The sequence below is a fragment of the Mesoplodon bidens genome (genome assembly GCF_964165515.1).
Source record: "Mesoplodon bidens genome assembly, chromosome: 12".
NCBI lineage: Eukaryota > Metazoa > Chordata > Mammalia > Artiodactyla > Ziphiidae > Mesoplodon > Mesoplodon bidens.
The window spans coordinates 4,077,540-4,094,484 of record NC_138168.1 but is presented as its reverse complement, the minus strand read 5'-3'; the positions used below and the strand labels follow the sequence as shown (position 1 = coordinate 4,094,484).

The window sequence follows — 16,945 nt, the reverse complement described above, 5'->3', positions numbered from 1 at the left end:
GAAATTCTCTTTTAGGTACAGGTTGAACTCTGCTTCATCTAATTTATTCCCATCTCCAACAATTAGATCAAAACAAACTGAACCCTTAAGAAATAGTCACACAATGGTATTCATCAGCAGTGTCCATTTGCGAAAACAAGATTATACTAAAGCCAGGCCACGTGCCAGAAAAAGACTCAGATTTTGTTAATGACTGTGTCATTGTCGATACACCACTCTAGGCAACCACCAAATGTTGTTCTCAGGACACGTCCTTAATAGCAGTGGTTCTCAACTGCGGTCAGTTTCAGCCACCAGGGCAATGTCTGCAGACATTTTTGGTTGTCACAACTTGGGGAGCGAGCAACTGGCATCTGGTGGATAGAGGCCAGGGATGCTGCTCAACATTCTTCAACATACTGAAGGGTACCAGAATATGTCACCCCAAAATATGCCACTTTGGCATAAGGATTATTTTGAGCTAAAGATCACTGAGAACGAGCAGAGGCAAGAAAAGTTTTTTAACCTCCCCTTAACTGCCTAAAAATGAAGTCTAAATCTCCCCATTTGTAAAGGAAATTTACATTTGTAAAGGAAATTCCCATCTGTAAAGATGTCTCTGTATCAGGAAAAGATCTACACCTGGAGACAACTCTTATTATCGGAGAAACTATTACCAACAAAACAAGACAACCCTTATTTACCACATATTTCCTCCCCTCACCCTCCTAGAACCTGCCTCCCCCTGCCCAGAAGCCGCAAACTCTGTTTTCTTTGTTTATTCTAAGATGGTATATAAATTTCGATCATCTGGCCACTTCCTAAAGTCTCATGTCTTTGTGAAACTTCTCTGCAGATGTATGTAATTAAGCTGGTTTTATTTTTCTGTCATTAATCTGTCTTTTGTCAGCTTGATTTGCAAGCCCCAGCCACTGAACCTAGGAGGGTTTAGGAAGAAAGGTTTTTCCTCCCCACAGCACAGGACAGTCTCCAAAACAAAGCCTTGTCAGCCCCAAATGTAAATAGTGCCGAGGTTGAAAACCCTGTTCTATACTGACAGACAGAAATATCTAAAGCACCAAAAGTCAGCAAGGTGTTTGGGAGTTTAGTAGCTTCAGTGATGTCAAACCAACTCTCCTTTATGGCTGTGAGTCTTGGACATACTACTCAGAACTATAATGTTTCAAACTGTGCTTAATAAAATGACCCTGTAGGATCAGACAGAGGGGTTTTCTTCCTATGTTCGTTCACCAGCCACAGAATTAGGAGAATTACACCACTGCTCTGCTGGGAGGACCTGTGTTTCGGTTAAAACTACACGGAAGAAGAAATCATGAAAGGTTCACTAAATCACAACGCCAGTGACCCCTATGTTAAGGGTGTTAGGAAATTAGGGGACAGAAAACTTTTTGAGTAAAGAGGTATTGGGTGGTCTGTAGGGTAGGATTAATGCCAATATGAAACAAAGGAGCACCCTCCTGGGTACAATTCCTTTCCATGTCCCCCATTTCTTATTTGTAGGAAATAGGCTTCATTCAGCCTCCTAGACCTTCCCTGAGTTCCAAAGGGCAGATTCAAACAGTTGCTAATCCAAGAAGAGATGGAATGCAGAAACTAAGGATGAGTCAAGAAACAATAGTGCAGGGGCTTCCCTGGTGGCGCAGTGGTTGAGAGTCCGCCTGCCGATGCAGGGGACACGGGTTCGTGCCCCGGTCCAGGAAGATCCCACATGCCGCGGAGCGGCTGGGCCCGTGAGCCATGGCCGCTGAGCCTGTGCGTCCGGAGCCTGTGCTCCGCAAGGGGAGAGGCCACAACAGTGAGAGGCCCGTGTACCGCAAAAAAAAAAAAAAAAAAAAATAGTGCAGTGATTAAATCAGGGTCCTGGTTCCTTCTCAAGGGATATACATAACAATATCTTCTGCAGGAACTAAGACCCCCCCCCCTTCCAAGTGGAGGACAGTAACTTCAGGTTGAGCACAAGATTCTTGGAGCACCACCCTGTTACCGCACCAACAGCCAATCGGAAGAAAGTCTGCACACTCTAGAAGAAAATGAAGACTCTGACCCCCTCCCCAAATGATTCTCCCTTTAAAAACTTTCGTGGTTGAGCAGAATCTTTGGAGTTTTTGGTTTTGGCCACAAGTCCGCCATCTCCCCAGGTTGCTGGCCTCCTGAATAAAGCAGCCTTTCCGTTCCAACCAACACTCGTCTCTGGAGTACTGGCTTTCAAGTGGCGAGCAGCCGAACCTGAGTTTGGTAACAAACAGGCTTGATGAGAAGCAGATATAGCTGCAAATCCAGAGACTGTCCTCCCTTGAGGAGTGGGCAGGGAGGATCTGTTTGGCTCCAGCCCCAGAGCTGCTCCTACTGTGTGATTACCAACAAGTCTGAAACCTTCTCTGTAAAATGAGGAGCGGGGCCTATGCCTTGAAGGACCCCCTCTGGCTCTGTCATTCTCATTCAGTGGTTTCCACGCCACCTGCTCTGGCACCCAAGGGCTCAGACTACTCTGTAACAGGATGCCAGTGAGGTATATCTATTGATCTGAAGCAGTATTTGGTAAAGGAAATAAAGAACAAAAGGAGCACATACACGTTTGCATAAATGGGAAACCCTTTAATTTGATAATCATGCATTCAACAAACATTTATTTACTGAGCATCTCCTCTGAATAAGGTATACAAAATTCCATATTTTCTTTTAAAAAAGTGTTTTTATACGAGCCTGCGAAGTTCTCTGAAAGTTTATGTCCTAAGATTTGCAGCACCTAACATTCAATTCCACCAATGAAGCCCCTTGCTGCATTCCGCACAGGACAGATGGGTCTCCACCAGCTCTCTCTCTCCAGGTGGTGCTGACACAGCACATATTTGAATACTCTTCTCGGTGGGAAATAGAGACATAAATTCTATACTTATCTCTCAACCTGCTACTATGACTTTCTTCACAGCCTTGGTTTTTCAATGATTTCAAGTTAACTCTTCTCTTAGAGACTATATGCAGGCAAGCAAACTCAAAACTGCAATGCCCTGTTCTCATTCTGTAGCTGGGTTCCTGTCTCTGTAATTGTTGCCCACTGGGCCGACGGCTGGCTGCCGGTGCACCCCGTGCTGTGGAGAGGAATGTGTCGGCTCCCGCAGTTACATCTTCAAAAAGGCCACCTGGAAAAGGAAGAAAAACCCACAGTGTTTTCCTTATATTATGTTGATGAAATGGCTGAGTACACATCAAACCTGAATCAGGTAAGTCTGCTTGGTAAGGATGCTCACAGGTCTGCAAAGAAAAATGACTCTTAGTCGGGCCAGACATTGCCATTTCACAGCAGGAGCAAATTGGTCCTTTTTTAATGAACCATACAGTAGTGAAAATAATTCACATGCATTTTAAAGGGAAAAAAAAAGTTTAAATTGACACTAAAGTTGTATTGCCGTGAAGTAATCCAGTTCTCTTTCCCATTGGTTCAAACGGCTGCTTTGGATCTTCCATGAGCATTATTCCAAATCCCGAAGACTCCTGGGCAATTCCAGTTTCTCATTACCATTGGTAATTAAACCAGTCTCTCTTCGGGTCATGCCAATGCTTTTTTTTTTTTTTTTTTTTTTTTTTTTTTTTTTTTTTTCTTTTTGCGGTATGTGGGCCTCTCACTGCTGTGGCCTCTCCCGTTGCGGAGCACAGGCTCTAGACGCGCAGGCCCAGCGGCCACGGCTCACGGGCCCAGCCGCTCCGCGGCATGTGGGATCCTCCCAGACCGGGGCACGAACCCGTATCCCCTGCATCGGCAGGCGGACTCTCAACCACTGCGCCACCAGGGAGGCCCGCCAATGCTTTTAATTGCATCATATTTATTGGGCTTGCCAGCAGCAATTTATCTTAAAACTCGGTTGTTTTAAAACATTTTAATTCATACAGGCTTAGGTACAAAATATTTTCAGACTATTTAATAAGGTCCAGATCAAATGCATCGAATTTCTCAAGGGTTTTAGCTAAAGGAGAAACAAACATAATAAAGTCAATCATAAACACTTAGAAAATTCTAGCTCAGGGATCGGGGTGATAATAAATTGGGAAGGTACCAGCATCAGGAAGGGAGTGGAATGGAGGTTAGAGATAAAGATGGAGAAACACGGGGCAGTTAGAAGGCTCGTCCCAGGCCTTTTTTGGGGGGAAAGAGGGAGCAACGGAAGCAAAACATTCTACTCTTGGACATTTGGTACTTAAGTCCCCAAACGCAGTTGAAGGAGGTACGTATTTAATGATCCCTGTTAAGGGGATAGGAAAAGTGAAGAGTCGTGCAGGGCAAAAGCCATCTGCTTTATGTTGAGTAATTCAGAAGGATGTTACCCTTCATACGGTGCTGGTGAGAAAGGCCCCTGCCGAGTTTCCGTATCAACTTCCCGCTGAGTTTTTACATCAAGTTCTGCAGTGAGAACAGAGTTGAAGGAGCAGGCACGGAAGAGAGGTTAAGATTCCTAAACAAATATAAACATGGAATGCGGAGGGGACAAGATGGGAGAGCAGAAGGATGTGAGCTCACCGCTTCCTATGGACAATTGATGCGAACCTCAAGGGCTTACTGTGAAGAGTCAATGAGATAATGCTTAGGAAAATACTTGGGTTTCCTTCCCTGGCCTCTCAGATGATAGACGTTAGGAGCCCATGAATATTCTGATGAGAAGGGGCTGTTGAAGACAGGCCAGCTGGGCCCTTTAGGGAATGATCATAGAATCCCAGGGAAGGGACTTAGGGGGTCACTGAGTCTGACTTCTGGTTCACGGCGGTTAGTATCCCTGTGGGGACATTCTGCTTCTTCACGAACAGTTTACTGGGAGATTCCCAAGATGCCAATACCACGGCTGATACTCAGAGACACAGAGACGATGGATAAAACCCAGTTATCTCTTTTTTAATTCTGAAAACTGCTGTGTCATGGAGTATTCCAGCCAGGAACTACTTAGAATAACTGATGATGATAAATGTCCTCATAAACATGGTTAAGAACTTTGGCTCTGGAACCATCCAGACCAGTGGGTCTCTACTTGGGACAATTTCGCCCACCAGGGGTCATTTGGTCGTGTCTGGAGATTTTTTTTTTTTTTTTTTTTGTCACAGCATGTGGGATCTTAGTTCCCAGACCAGGGATCGAACCCAAGCCTCCTGAAGTGGAAGCACGGAGTCCCAACCACTGGATCGCCAGGGGAGTCCCTGGAGATACTTTTGGTTGGCACAGCTTGGGGGGATGCTAATGGCATCTAGTGGGTAGGGATGCTGCTAACCATCCAATTATGTGCAGGACAGCTCCCCATAAGAAAGAACTATCGGCCTCAAAGTGTTAACGCTGCCAGTGCTGAAAAACGCTGACATTTAGAATTAGATCTCTCTGTGACCTTCGACAAGCTTGTTAACCTCTCCCAGCCTTTCCTTGTCTGCAAAATGGGAATTATAACAGGACCTACCTGAATCCTGTAAAACACTTTCCTATTTTAACTCTTTTCATCCTCAGCACAGTCTGGTGATTTAGGTAAAGCAGGCACTTGAAACTTTGTTTTACAAATGAAGAAACAGAAGCTCAGACAAACTAAGTGACTTGGCTCAGGATACAAAGCTAGTAAGTGGCAATGATGGGTTTAGGAAGAAATTTTGATTTCTAATCCATGCTTTTTCCCCTGGTAAATTTACAGATAGATGATCGAGATAAAACTGCACAGGTTGGGGGACTTTTAACCCTCATTATTGTCTCAAATATGAAAGATTTATTTTCTTTTGCATGCCTGTGAATATGGACACAAGATGGAGACAACTACACGAGGCCGAGCTCATTAAAACAAATAATGCAAAATGGAGTCCCCATCAAAAAAGAAAAAAAATTTAATTTGACCTAATATGTCTTTTTTCTTTTCATTGTTCTTTTTTATAGTGCCGCCTGCCAAGGACACTATGTGTTTTGCAGGACTTAATAACAAGAAACTGCAATCATCCTTGGGAACAGGTACTGTACAATGCATTTTAGCTTCTTTTTATTTAAAACACTGTGAGTTAACATATTTCAAATGTTGATTTTGTGTTCCCTAGCTTTTATCCATGACAGGAAAAATTGCTTTCCCTAACTGCCATTTATTTTAAGACAGGATAATTTTATTTTGTTCTACTACACTGAGAAAAATCTCTGTATTTCATCTTTTTAGTTTTATTCCCCAAAGTAAAAAGTTTTAAAGCTTTGCAGAATCTATGAGTACAGCTACAGCTTCAGGCTCTGTTGTTACAGTCCTGGAATATATAGTTACAAAAGTATAAATAATTATTAGAAACTAGGGAAGACAGGACTCTTTGGAGTTGGCTGTAACATTTGACTCTCCCTGTTCTCTCTCTCCTCCTGAATTTGGACACTTGGGAAGGGAAAAGGGGAGAGAGAGTGAAAATGTCTAAAAATAATGTCACTGCTTTGAGTCACCATCTAAAAACAATCTTCTTAAACTACCATAAACAGGGCCAGGCTGCTGTAATAGCTGACCAAATGTTCAGTTTATAATGCTTCTGTACAATTGCGTAAATATGTTAAACACTTTTGAATGTTCTTGTTATCTTAGTTAACAAAATTATACTATGAAATTCTATTTCTCAACATAGAGCTGGAATTTCAATCAATAAAAAGACATGCTGTCAAGGCAGACTGCACAAGATAAAATTAACATGAAAAAATCCTACATAAATGCTTTGAGGTGCACTAAACAAGACAGATAAAACTATAAAATACTGGAAACTGTGAGTTTCATAATAATTGTGAGCTTTAGAAGAGTCTCTTTAGAATAAGTAGCAAAGCCATACACAAATGTTCCTTTTAAAGGGTGCTGTAGACTAAAAAAAATAAATATTTAAAACTGTTCCTTAAAAATATATTTTTGTCTAGGTACGGCTCCTGTTCAAAGTTATGTCTGGAATAAATGTTATGGCATGGAAAAAAAGTTTATACTTTATATTACAAAGTCCAGTTTCTAGGCTCAAACTTCATTTACAAAATAAAATATACAATATAAATGTAAATACAAAAATAATAAAAGAAAATGACCTTTTCAGGCATATTATTTATTTCGAGTCTTAAATCACAATGGGGTACAAACCATTTACTAACTCACTAATTCAGCATCAATCAGGCCTGTGCTCATGACACCTGGACTCCACTCTTTGTGCTGAATGAATAGTATAAAATTGTCCTCTCTCTGGGCTGGCAGGCTGTCTTCATTCATCCGATTCATTCGATGATTAAGTACCATCTATGTGTCTGTGACTGTCCAGTCACAGACCACAGTGAGAACGCATTCCCTCGTGGCACTAACATGCGAGTGGGGGAGAAAGTCAAGTCATGAGATGATTCTAATAGGTTGGAATAAGTCTAAGACGGACGCCTAATGCCTGCTGGCAGAAAAAGGCTCGTTCTTTTTTTTTTTTTTTGCGATACGCGGGCCTCTCACTGCTGTGGCCTCTCCCCTTGCGGAGCACAGGCTCCGGACACGCAGGCTCAGCGGCCATGGCTCACGGGCCCAGCCGCTCCGCGGCATGTGGGATCCTCCCGGACCGGGGCACGAACCCGTGTCCCCTGCATCGGCAGGCGGACTCTCAACCACTGCGCCACCAGGGAAGCCCAAGGATCATTCTTGCGTTATGAAAGGAAGTGCGATTTCTGAAGCAGTAGCCTGAACAAGGCAGTTATTACTCTAATTACGAATAGTGTGTTGGCAAGGAGAGACGATAAAACCTGGCATGGCACTGAGTGGGATATACTTTGTTCCCACTAAAAGATGCTGGCTTTGCTAAATGAACTACTAGCAGACAGGAAGGATGGAACAAAGGACCAAAGATGTGAGAAGCAATACAATGAGGAAGAAGATCTTATCCCACTAAAATGACAACGAGTGTGTGGACCCTCTCCACACACTTATATGTGGACAGAAATACTAGACCGAGGAAACATCAGCGCGGCCTTCCAGCCCAAATTCTGTAAAAGCCTTTAGAAAGTGGGAAAAAAGCAAATAGGATCAGTGTCTTTAAAGGGATTTAAACCCTTACCTTGTATTTTATTTAGGCCATGGATGCACTAGGATAATTTACAGGTCAGTCAAAAGCTTGTGATTTTCATCTACCGGGAACCAGTGAAGCAAAGCACAGCTGTGTTTTCTAGCAGAGGGCAGCGTGTGAAGTACCATAAGACATAGATGGGAGTGGGGTAAAGACGACTCATGCCTCTTCCTCTCCAGATGGGGCTGGACACATGGACAAAAGCAGCAATTCCTGGGTCCTGAGCCTGTTCTTCAACAAAGCAGGAAAGTTCTGGATGTAAGCTTCTCAGCACCTCTTTCGGAGTAAGGGGGTTGTGGAAGCATTGCTGGTGTTGGATAGTGCTATTACAACAGCACTGTGGTGAACAAGCCCTTCTGATGCAGTTGCCGAAGCTCCTGGTTATAGAAGGCAAACCCAGCAACCTCGCTAATGATAGCAAGCCCATGGGGCAAACATTATATGGCAACAGTCTTTAGGTGTTACATAAAAATATAAAGCACAAAACATATTTGTTAGAGGAAATTCTATGATGCCAATATGGGTGGGTGTTAAAATGTATAACGTTAAACAGTACCACCACAATAAATACACTGTCCCTCATAAATCAGAAAGTCCTTTTAATTTCTCATTCCTATGGGAACGTACACGAGGGAACTTGGCAGAAAGGCAGTGGTACCGCTGCAGCTCTGGACAGGAGTGGTGTTATGAAAATCACCACTGCACTGCCCTATCGGCAACATGCCTCTGATCAAACAAGTTTATTCAGAAACGGAGTCACTAGAGCCCAGAAATGGAGTGTTTTCCTACAGTATCAATTCATTGACATTTGTAGTAGCAAAACCATTTCAACAAATAATATTTCAAGGAAGCCATGCTCATTCTGATCTATCATCATGTTGAGAAGCATGGGTGTTGAAGAAGACACTGTACTTGGGACAGCAGTACAGTTAGAAATTCCAGGAGGGGACACGAACCCACGTGGGGGACAAAAGAGCTTTCCATAGCAGATAGCTGGTTTCTGGCATCTAAATAGGTTTATCTCAGTGATATTCTAAAATTCCTATTTTAGCTGTAAATATTAATTTTTCTAACAGAGACGCAACCAAAGGAGAGACTAGCCTCATCCATGTAAAACACTTTCCAACCCGCTGTCAAGGAGGGAGGGGGACTAGCTTGGGAGGCTGTGGCTGTGGATCCCACTATTTAACAGTGGAAAAGCTCTGTGGAAACACTACGCAGGCAGCGATGAGATGCTGTAACGAGTGTCCCTGGGGCCGGGACTATTTAGGCCCATGAGTGCAGAATTCTGTCAAGTGAGGAGAACGGCACAAAGTGAGCTCCCACACTTTTTAAGGAAAGGGCTAAGGAAGGTTGTGGCTGCCTCTGTAAACCCTCCTGGACAATTTTATCTCATACCTGAAGAGTCTTATTTGTGTTGGTTGGTATTTAACAAGTTCTTAACTGTAATGATTAAAACTTAGAGATATCAAGACTTGTATTGCTCATTGTAATTTTTTGTTTTCATAACTGATCTATAAATATTAGGTACAGACGAAATTAGAAAACACAGAAACGCACAGAAAGAGGAAAATAAAATTTTTGCAACTTCATGATTCAGAGTAACTACTATTAAGCGTTTTGGATGTATTTACTTTCTATGTATAACTGGACATTTCTGCATATGCTGTTTTGTAATATGTAGCTTCTTTTTAACTTAATGATATTTGTGGTAATCTTCCCATGACAGTGAATATCCTTCTCTGACATTTTTAATGACTGTATTATATTCTGCTATATATCTAGGTCACTTTAATAAAAAGGATAAATGCATAACTTATTCAATCAGAAAGCAAACTTGAGGGGTTTTTGGGGGGCGTGGGGGGTGGATAGGTGAGGGGACGTTACTAACTGCTGGGCCTAGAGGACTTTAGCATAATCTGGCCTGGGTCCTCAAGGTGTCATCTCTGGACCAGACTTTTTTTTTTTTTTTTTTTTTTTTTAATACAGGCAAATCTAACATTAATTTAGTCAATTCAGGCAGTCAATAATATGTATTCAACAGTCCTTAATACTAGGAATTCTGAGAAACTATAAAAAGCAATAAATGTGACCAAATAACCAGTCATTTGTTTCTTTCAAGAAACTTAAATTTTTAACCTAATGATGAAGATATTATAGAGACAACTAGGTACACATGCAAACAATTGAACTACTACCCAGTGTTTACTAATAATATTGTCCCCGAGGTCTTTGTCAAAGGCTGTTAAGAATGAAGATTCTCTCTTTTTTCACTTCCATTCATTCATTTAAACAGCATTTATTATTACCTGACATAAATCATCTTGTAAATGGGCAAATATGCCATGCATTATAATTCCTTTGTTCGTTCAAACATATGTTGAGAGCCAGACACTAGGGCAAATACAAAATAAAGTAAGCTCTATTCCATTGGACCAGACTTAATGGCATCCCCTGGGAGCTCCTAAGTCACTCAAATCCTCACGCTCCATTCTAGACCTGCTCAACCAGAAACTCCAGGGGCGGGGCCCAGCAACTGGTATCTTGTAGGTCCTCCAGGTGATTCTGATAAGCTCTAGAGTTGGAGAGCATTTCACACAGCTGAGCAAACTTAGAGAGGGTAACTGATGTATTTACAGTGGCACAGCTAATTAGAGGAACCATTCAAACACAGTTCTTCTAACTCCTAATCCAGTGCCTTCATTTCTGGCCACTGCCAAATGAAGAGGCTGGTCTAGGGTATCCAAAAGTCCTTTAAAAAAACATTTTTTTTTTTTTTTCTAGAAGACAACAAGATTGTCAAAACAAGGGAGAAAGAAACAAATTATGTCTAGACCAGTATCTTGATATTGATATAGATCGGGCCCAACATCTACAAAAGGAGGGCTGAGTCCTTTTTGTTAGCTATCTAGAGACTGAAGGGGTCAAATCTCTCAAACTGACCTACTGTGTAAAGCTAGTCTAGTAAGAGTTGAGAGAATGATTTTTTTTTTTGAGGGGGTGGAGGTGGGAGAGAAGAGCTTCTGATATGCCCTGATATAGTTTTCTTTTCTAAATCTACTTAACATGGGCATCTTTAGCAAACTTATTTGGTTCAGGTAAAGAAAATTGTCACAAATTTGACTTCAGAATAAGCTGGTAAAGAAGAAATCTGCCATCCATTGCTTGGAGTATGCCTATAAAACAGGATAGACATTCTAGAAAACAGTTTGGCAGTCTTTAAAAACTAAACATGTACATAATTACTGTATGATCCAGCAACTGCAGTCTTGGACCTTTATCCCAGAGAAATGAAAACTTTATGTTCACACAAACAGCTGTACATGAATGTTCCTGGCAGCATCATTTTAAGAGCCAAAACCTGGAATCAGCCCAGATGAATGCTTAAGGGTGGTACATCCACACTGTGGATACCTACTCAACACTAACAAGCAGCGAATTGTTGATACATGCCACAACTTGGAAGATTCACCAGGGAGTTACGCTAGGCTCAAAAGGTTACATACTGTAAAGTTCCATTTATACAACATTTTTGAAATGGCAAAATTTCACAAACAGAGGACAAGGTAGTGGTTACCAGGGGTTGGGGATGGTGAGAGGAGGGAGGGTGTGATTATAAAAGGGCAATAGGAGGGATCCTGGTACCAACGGAACTGTTCAGTGTCTTGACTGTGGTGGATGCACCAACAGACCCAGGTATACAATTACACAGAACGTCATACACTTGCACACACATACGCAAAGGAGTACAAACACAACCAGGGAAATCTGAGTAAGATGGGAGGACTGTACCGTGTCAACACCCCAGTACCATAGTTCTGTAAAATGTTACCACTGGGGGAAACTGGGCAACGTGTGCAAGTGATCTTTCAAACTCTTTCTTACAGCTACGAGTGACTCTATAATTCTTTCACTAAAAATTTCGACTAAAATAATGCCACAATACTTTGCAAATGACCTTGTCTAGCTTACTCCAATCCAGTTACCTAGAGTGTCACTCTGAGATGCATTATTCAAAGTCTTGTTCACACTGATGTTATGGTTAATATATCACTGTGATCCCATTTTCCTCAGTGGAATGACCTGAGTAAGCTGGTAAGTTAATTTTGGAATGAGTCCCGAAGCAGACGGCTACAGTGAGACACAACACCGTTATATTTAACACAGGTTGGGCCGACAGCCTGGCATTAAATGCTTAGGTTACACATAACAGCACCTGAAATCTTAGGTTGTATATGAAGTACCTATTCTAAATAGTCCACTTAGCACAATTTTTTGTTTTTTTATTGCCCTGGAGTAAATAATGAGAAAGAATTCTGGCATTTTTAAAACCCAGAATTGTTATAACAAATTTCCCAGACATATAAGAGGCACAGGACAAATATTTTTTTTCAGACTGAATACATTAGATTAAAACTTTAATTTTAATCTTAAAATTAACAGTATCTTACAAAAGATTTGGAGAAAGAGGAAAACAGAGTTAGAGCATTCGTTTCTTGTAATTTGGTTAACTGTGAATTCACGTCCTTTTTTTTTAACCTACCAATGGGGACTTAATTTTTTTAATAGTTTGTTTAAGCCCTTTAGTAAATGTTAATATGTTTTTTTATGCAGTGAAGAAGTTAAGTGCATTATTTTTTCCTGTTTCCCCAAAGACTCTAATATTATTATTATGTGGGTCTATTTCCATATGGTTTTAAGATGCATTTTTCTCATATTGATTATCACATGTGCATATTTTTCATAGCATAAACATTTTTAGGTGCTGCTCAGTGAGTCTTTATTCTTATTTTAATAGCTGCAAAACAGTCCATCATAACAATCTATTACAAATTTAAGTTGTTCCCAGGTTTGTTAATATCAAAAGTAATAATGAAGTAGTTACTATCGTGGTTATAATTTTTTTCAATTTTTAGAATATTCCCTTAGGATAGAGTCCCAGAAATGGAATTATTAGATTGAAATGTATGAGTATTAACCTAATTTGATACATATTTTTTCCAATGAGCTGTACCAACTGGTAATGCCACCAGCATCCTATCTTTTTTTAAAAAATTAGTACTAATTTAATAAAAGGAAATGACATCTCATGCTTTTTGAATTTATTTAATTGCTATGAGTTTAAACATTCTCCCAAACGTTTGTTTAATAACATTCTCCCAAACGTTTGTTTAATAAACATTCTCCCAAATGTTTGTTTCTTGTAATTTGGTTAATCGTGAATTCACATCCTTTTTTTTAACCTACCAATAGGGGGTTTAATTTTTTTAATAGTTTGTATAAGCCCTTTAGTAAAGTTAATATGTTTTCTATGCAGTGAAGAAATTAAGTGCCAGGCAGCATCTCATTAAATCTTTATAAAATCCACTTGAATTAAATATCTAATTTAATTGTCTCTGGAATGAGGAACTGAGGTTCAGAGAAGCGAGTAACTTCTGCTCACTGCTATAAGCTAGTAACAAGGCTGGGTGTGCAATCGGGTCTTTGTTTCTGAGCCTAGTATTCATTCCATCATCAAAGCTCCCTTCCGTCTAATTATGGTGAGAGATAATTGCAAGTAACTTTAGTTGAAGAAAGAATCCATAATATTCCAATTTTAAAACAGATTTAGTAGCACTTGAAATGATGCAGTCGCTCTTATTTGTTAAGCAGAAAGCAGATTACTTCTTTACCGTTAGATGTAAGGAGGAGAAAGAAAAAGAAGAGCAAATTAAAGCCCTTCTTGTAAAGAGAAAATAATTCCTTGATTAGAAGAGAAAGCTTCCGGCAAGTGAGGAGAGCCTGCAGGATAAATGAGAAATCAGGCTGAAACCTCAGAAAGGAATTTTTGTCTGTAGGTTTACCAAGCAGGATAAGTTACATTGGCATAGTTTAGTCAGTTCAGTAGTAAAGATTATGACTTGGAATAATCAAACAACAGTTAAGGCCTAGTGAGAAATGGATCAACTTGGAACCAGAGGCTTATTTTCTTTAGCCACTTACTCCTTAGACATTACTTTGAAAATATAATATTAAAGATACATGAATCTTTAAAAAGGAAAGCATGCTAATATATCCATTTTTAAATAAATACCATTTATTTCTTAAGCCTGTTATTTGGAGTTGCTGGAAATAAACAGGGCTCATAAAACTGTAATTTATTTATTTTAAAGGAGGAGCATGAGGATGTTATAACTACAAAATGAAACAATAGTAAATGTGTGCGGAAGGGAGCACACTGAAGAGGACAATGCTTTGTGATTTTTTTTTTTTTTCCTTTTTGCTTTAAGCCACGTGGAAAGTAAAGAGGGGCTCTTGTATATAGAACTGTCGGTGGAGCGTCTCCAAGTCAAGAACAGCTCAGTGTATGGGAACAGAAAAGGGCACATATTCATCAAGGGCTCCCAGGGTTCACAGTGGTAAGTTTTACACCTGCCATTCTAAGCTCCACGAGAAGCCAGAGGAAATCAGGTGGACACGAGGAAAGTGCAGACTGGTGAAGTCTAACTGATGTGGAAAGACTGGAAAGCTGGAGACAGAGTATATGAAGCCGAGAAGTAAAGACAGATTGGTGTGAGAAGGTGGTACTCTGTACAGAGAGCAAAGATTCAGACCAAGGGAAAGATGAGACTGAATCCCTTCCCTGACTCCTCCAAGCTGAGAACCTCCTCTCCCTCCAGTTCTGCCCACCGGTGGCCGTGGGGACTAGTGACAAAGGACATCAATGGCCTGGCAGGCCCTGGAATGGACAAGACCCTCAAAAACTGAAAGAGACGATTATTATTATTATAACTATACATTAATGTTTTATGTATTTTAAATATTGCTACAGATGCTGTTCATGAATAAATTCTCTGCTGTTCATGAATAAATTCATGCTTCTTTAATTATTTTTAAAGGAAGAAGCACAATTGGCTGATTGTGTATAAAAAACCTCCAAGGCTTACATAAGGCTTTCTCTCGCCTATACTATCTTATAACAATAGTATCTACCAGGGACAGGGACTGACACTGCACACATTACGTCTGAAGAAAAAACTGCAAACCTATAATGTTTGCACACGGAAGAATGTAGATGGCTTACTGTCAAATATCACCAGCTACTAGAAAAATAACTCCGAGCCCAGAGGCCACTGATAGTATTGTGTAGAGAGGGTGTGTGTAACAGAAAGCACTCCAAGGGGTTCAAACCAGCACATCCTTGGTTAGAGACATAATTCATTCCATAGAATTTCAGTTCTGAACCCAGGATTATTGACTAAGCCATGGGTCTTTAATACATGAAACCATCTGGCTGAATTTACTAATAATTACGCTTCTCCCCAGTATATCCAACTTATTAACTAGAGAGAAGAGTCTGACTGATTATTCATCAAGGCACTCTGTAAAGCAGCGGGAATGAATGGATGGACCTAAACACGACTTATAACCACTCATCATTAGTGTATTACAGTGTGGACTGGACTTTTCTGGCTTCTGGGGCATTGACTACTTGGAGATGATGAATGCTCAACTATATTTTGTTGGGAAATACCAGTAACCTTTAAAATCAGCTAACTGCCTTCAAATGCTGGCCTTCAGAGTTCACTATGAGTTCACCATGCCAGCTTTCCACAGAAATGCACGTTCTATGAGATGGCATCACAGATTGACTGAAGAACTTGCATACTTCAGCATATTTCAATCAAGTAACAGCTGGCACAATTTATAGCTGAAAGACTGCATGTAATTTCCAGAGGCAACAGAGTCAGGTTACCCAACCTCCGTGCCTGAGTTTCTTCATCTGTAAGACGGGGCTTCCCTCTTCCTCTGGTGGGTCAAGGATTGTATGAGATACTGTGATGTCTGTGACTGGCCCCAAGGAGGTCCTCTCTTCCCCACACGGATGATGAAGAAAGCTTATTCAGCCAAAAGCCTCCCTCCACCTACCTAAATGGGGTCTGAACATCATGACTCACTGAGCTGCAAAATTAACATCAAATATCTACGGGTCTTTTACAACAAAGTGTGAAATAATTTTTTCAGGATTAGAGAAGTTCTGAGATGAGACACAGAAACAATTTTGATCTGAGGAGAGGAAGGACTGGAAAGCCATGAGAAAATAATGTACTACATTTTGACGGGAAGTGGAGAAAATTTTGAAACTCCTATATTGTTTCAGGTGTCTTTAACTCACCTAAATTGCTAACAGGTGGTGAGCATAAACAAGTATTCCACAGAGTCTGCTGTGTTCTCAGAACTATTCCATTTGGTATTTCTAAAGACAAGGCCTATAAACACTTGAACAATGTTCTCTGTTTTCTACTGGTTTAGGGGTAAAAAATTTTTTCTTTGAAAAGAAAAAATATATTTTTTAAAATTCTCCCAAATTTTCTTTGAGGTCATCTTTCTAAAGTATGAGAAATGAATGGAAAAGGAGAGTGGGCCCAGGCTTCCCTGGTGGCACAGTGGTTGAGAGTCCGCCTGCCGATGCAGGGCACACGGGTTCGTGCCCCGGTCCGGGAGGATCCCACATGCCACGGAGCGGCTGGGCCCATGAGCCATGGCCGCTGGGCCTGTGCGTCCGGAGCCTGTGCTCCGCAATGGGAGGCCACAGCAGTGAGAGGCCCGCGTACCGCAAAAAAAAAAAAAAAAAAAAAAAAAAAAAAGGAGAGTGGGCCCAGTTGGGGGTCCCTCAGTAAGGGTTTTGGGACAACCAAGACTCCATATGAGATAAGCGTGCACGATCTCACCACTTTTCTCGAGAACCCTTGGTTCATAACATTAGTATGATGCAAACGTGGAGAGAAAAATGTTGGGGACTGGTTACATCAGTGAGTTACTATCTTTTCATTTTGACAAACTTATGAACAAACCCGTCAAGACAGGGCACCTCTTTGTAATGTAGAAAAAATATTGAATCACTATGTTGTACGCC

At 40.9% G+C, this 16,945-nt stretch overlaps 1 protein-coding gene across 2 annotated transcripts in view; it reads right to left on the bottom strand.

The window, feature by feature from the left end:
- The window catches only part of UBE3D (ubiquitin protein ligase E3D), a 224,599-nt gene that overhangs the window by 74,253 nt on the left and 133,401 nt on the right, over positions 1 to 16,945 (bottom strand). Inside the window, exon 10 of one of the 2 annotated variants that reach the window (XM_081250509.1) lies at positions 2,531 to 3,140. The exons of the other annotated variant lie outside the window; for it this stretch is intronic. Coding sequence (XP_081106635.1) covers positions 3,120 to 3,140 — 21 coding nt within the window. The 3' untranslated portion in view covers positions 2,531 to 3,119. Of the gene's footprint in view, positions 1 to 2,530; positions 3,141 to 16,945 lie in introns of those variants that run through there. 2 annotated transcript variants of the gene reach the window in all.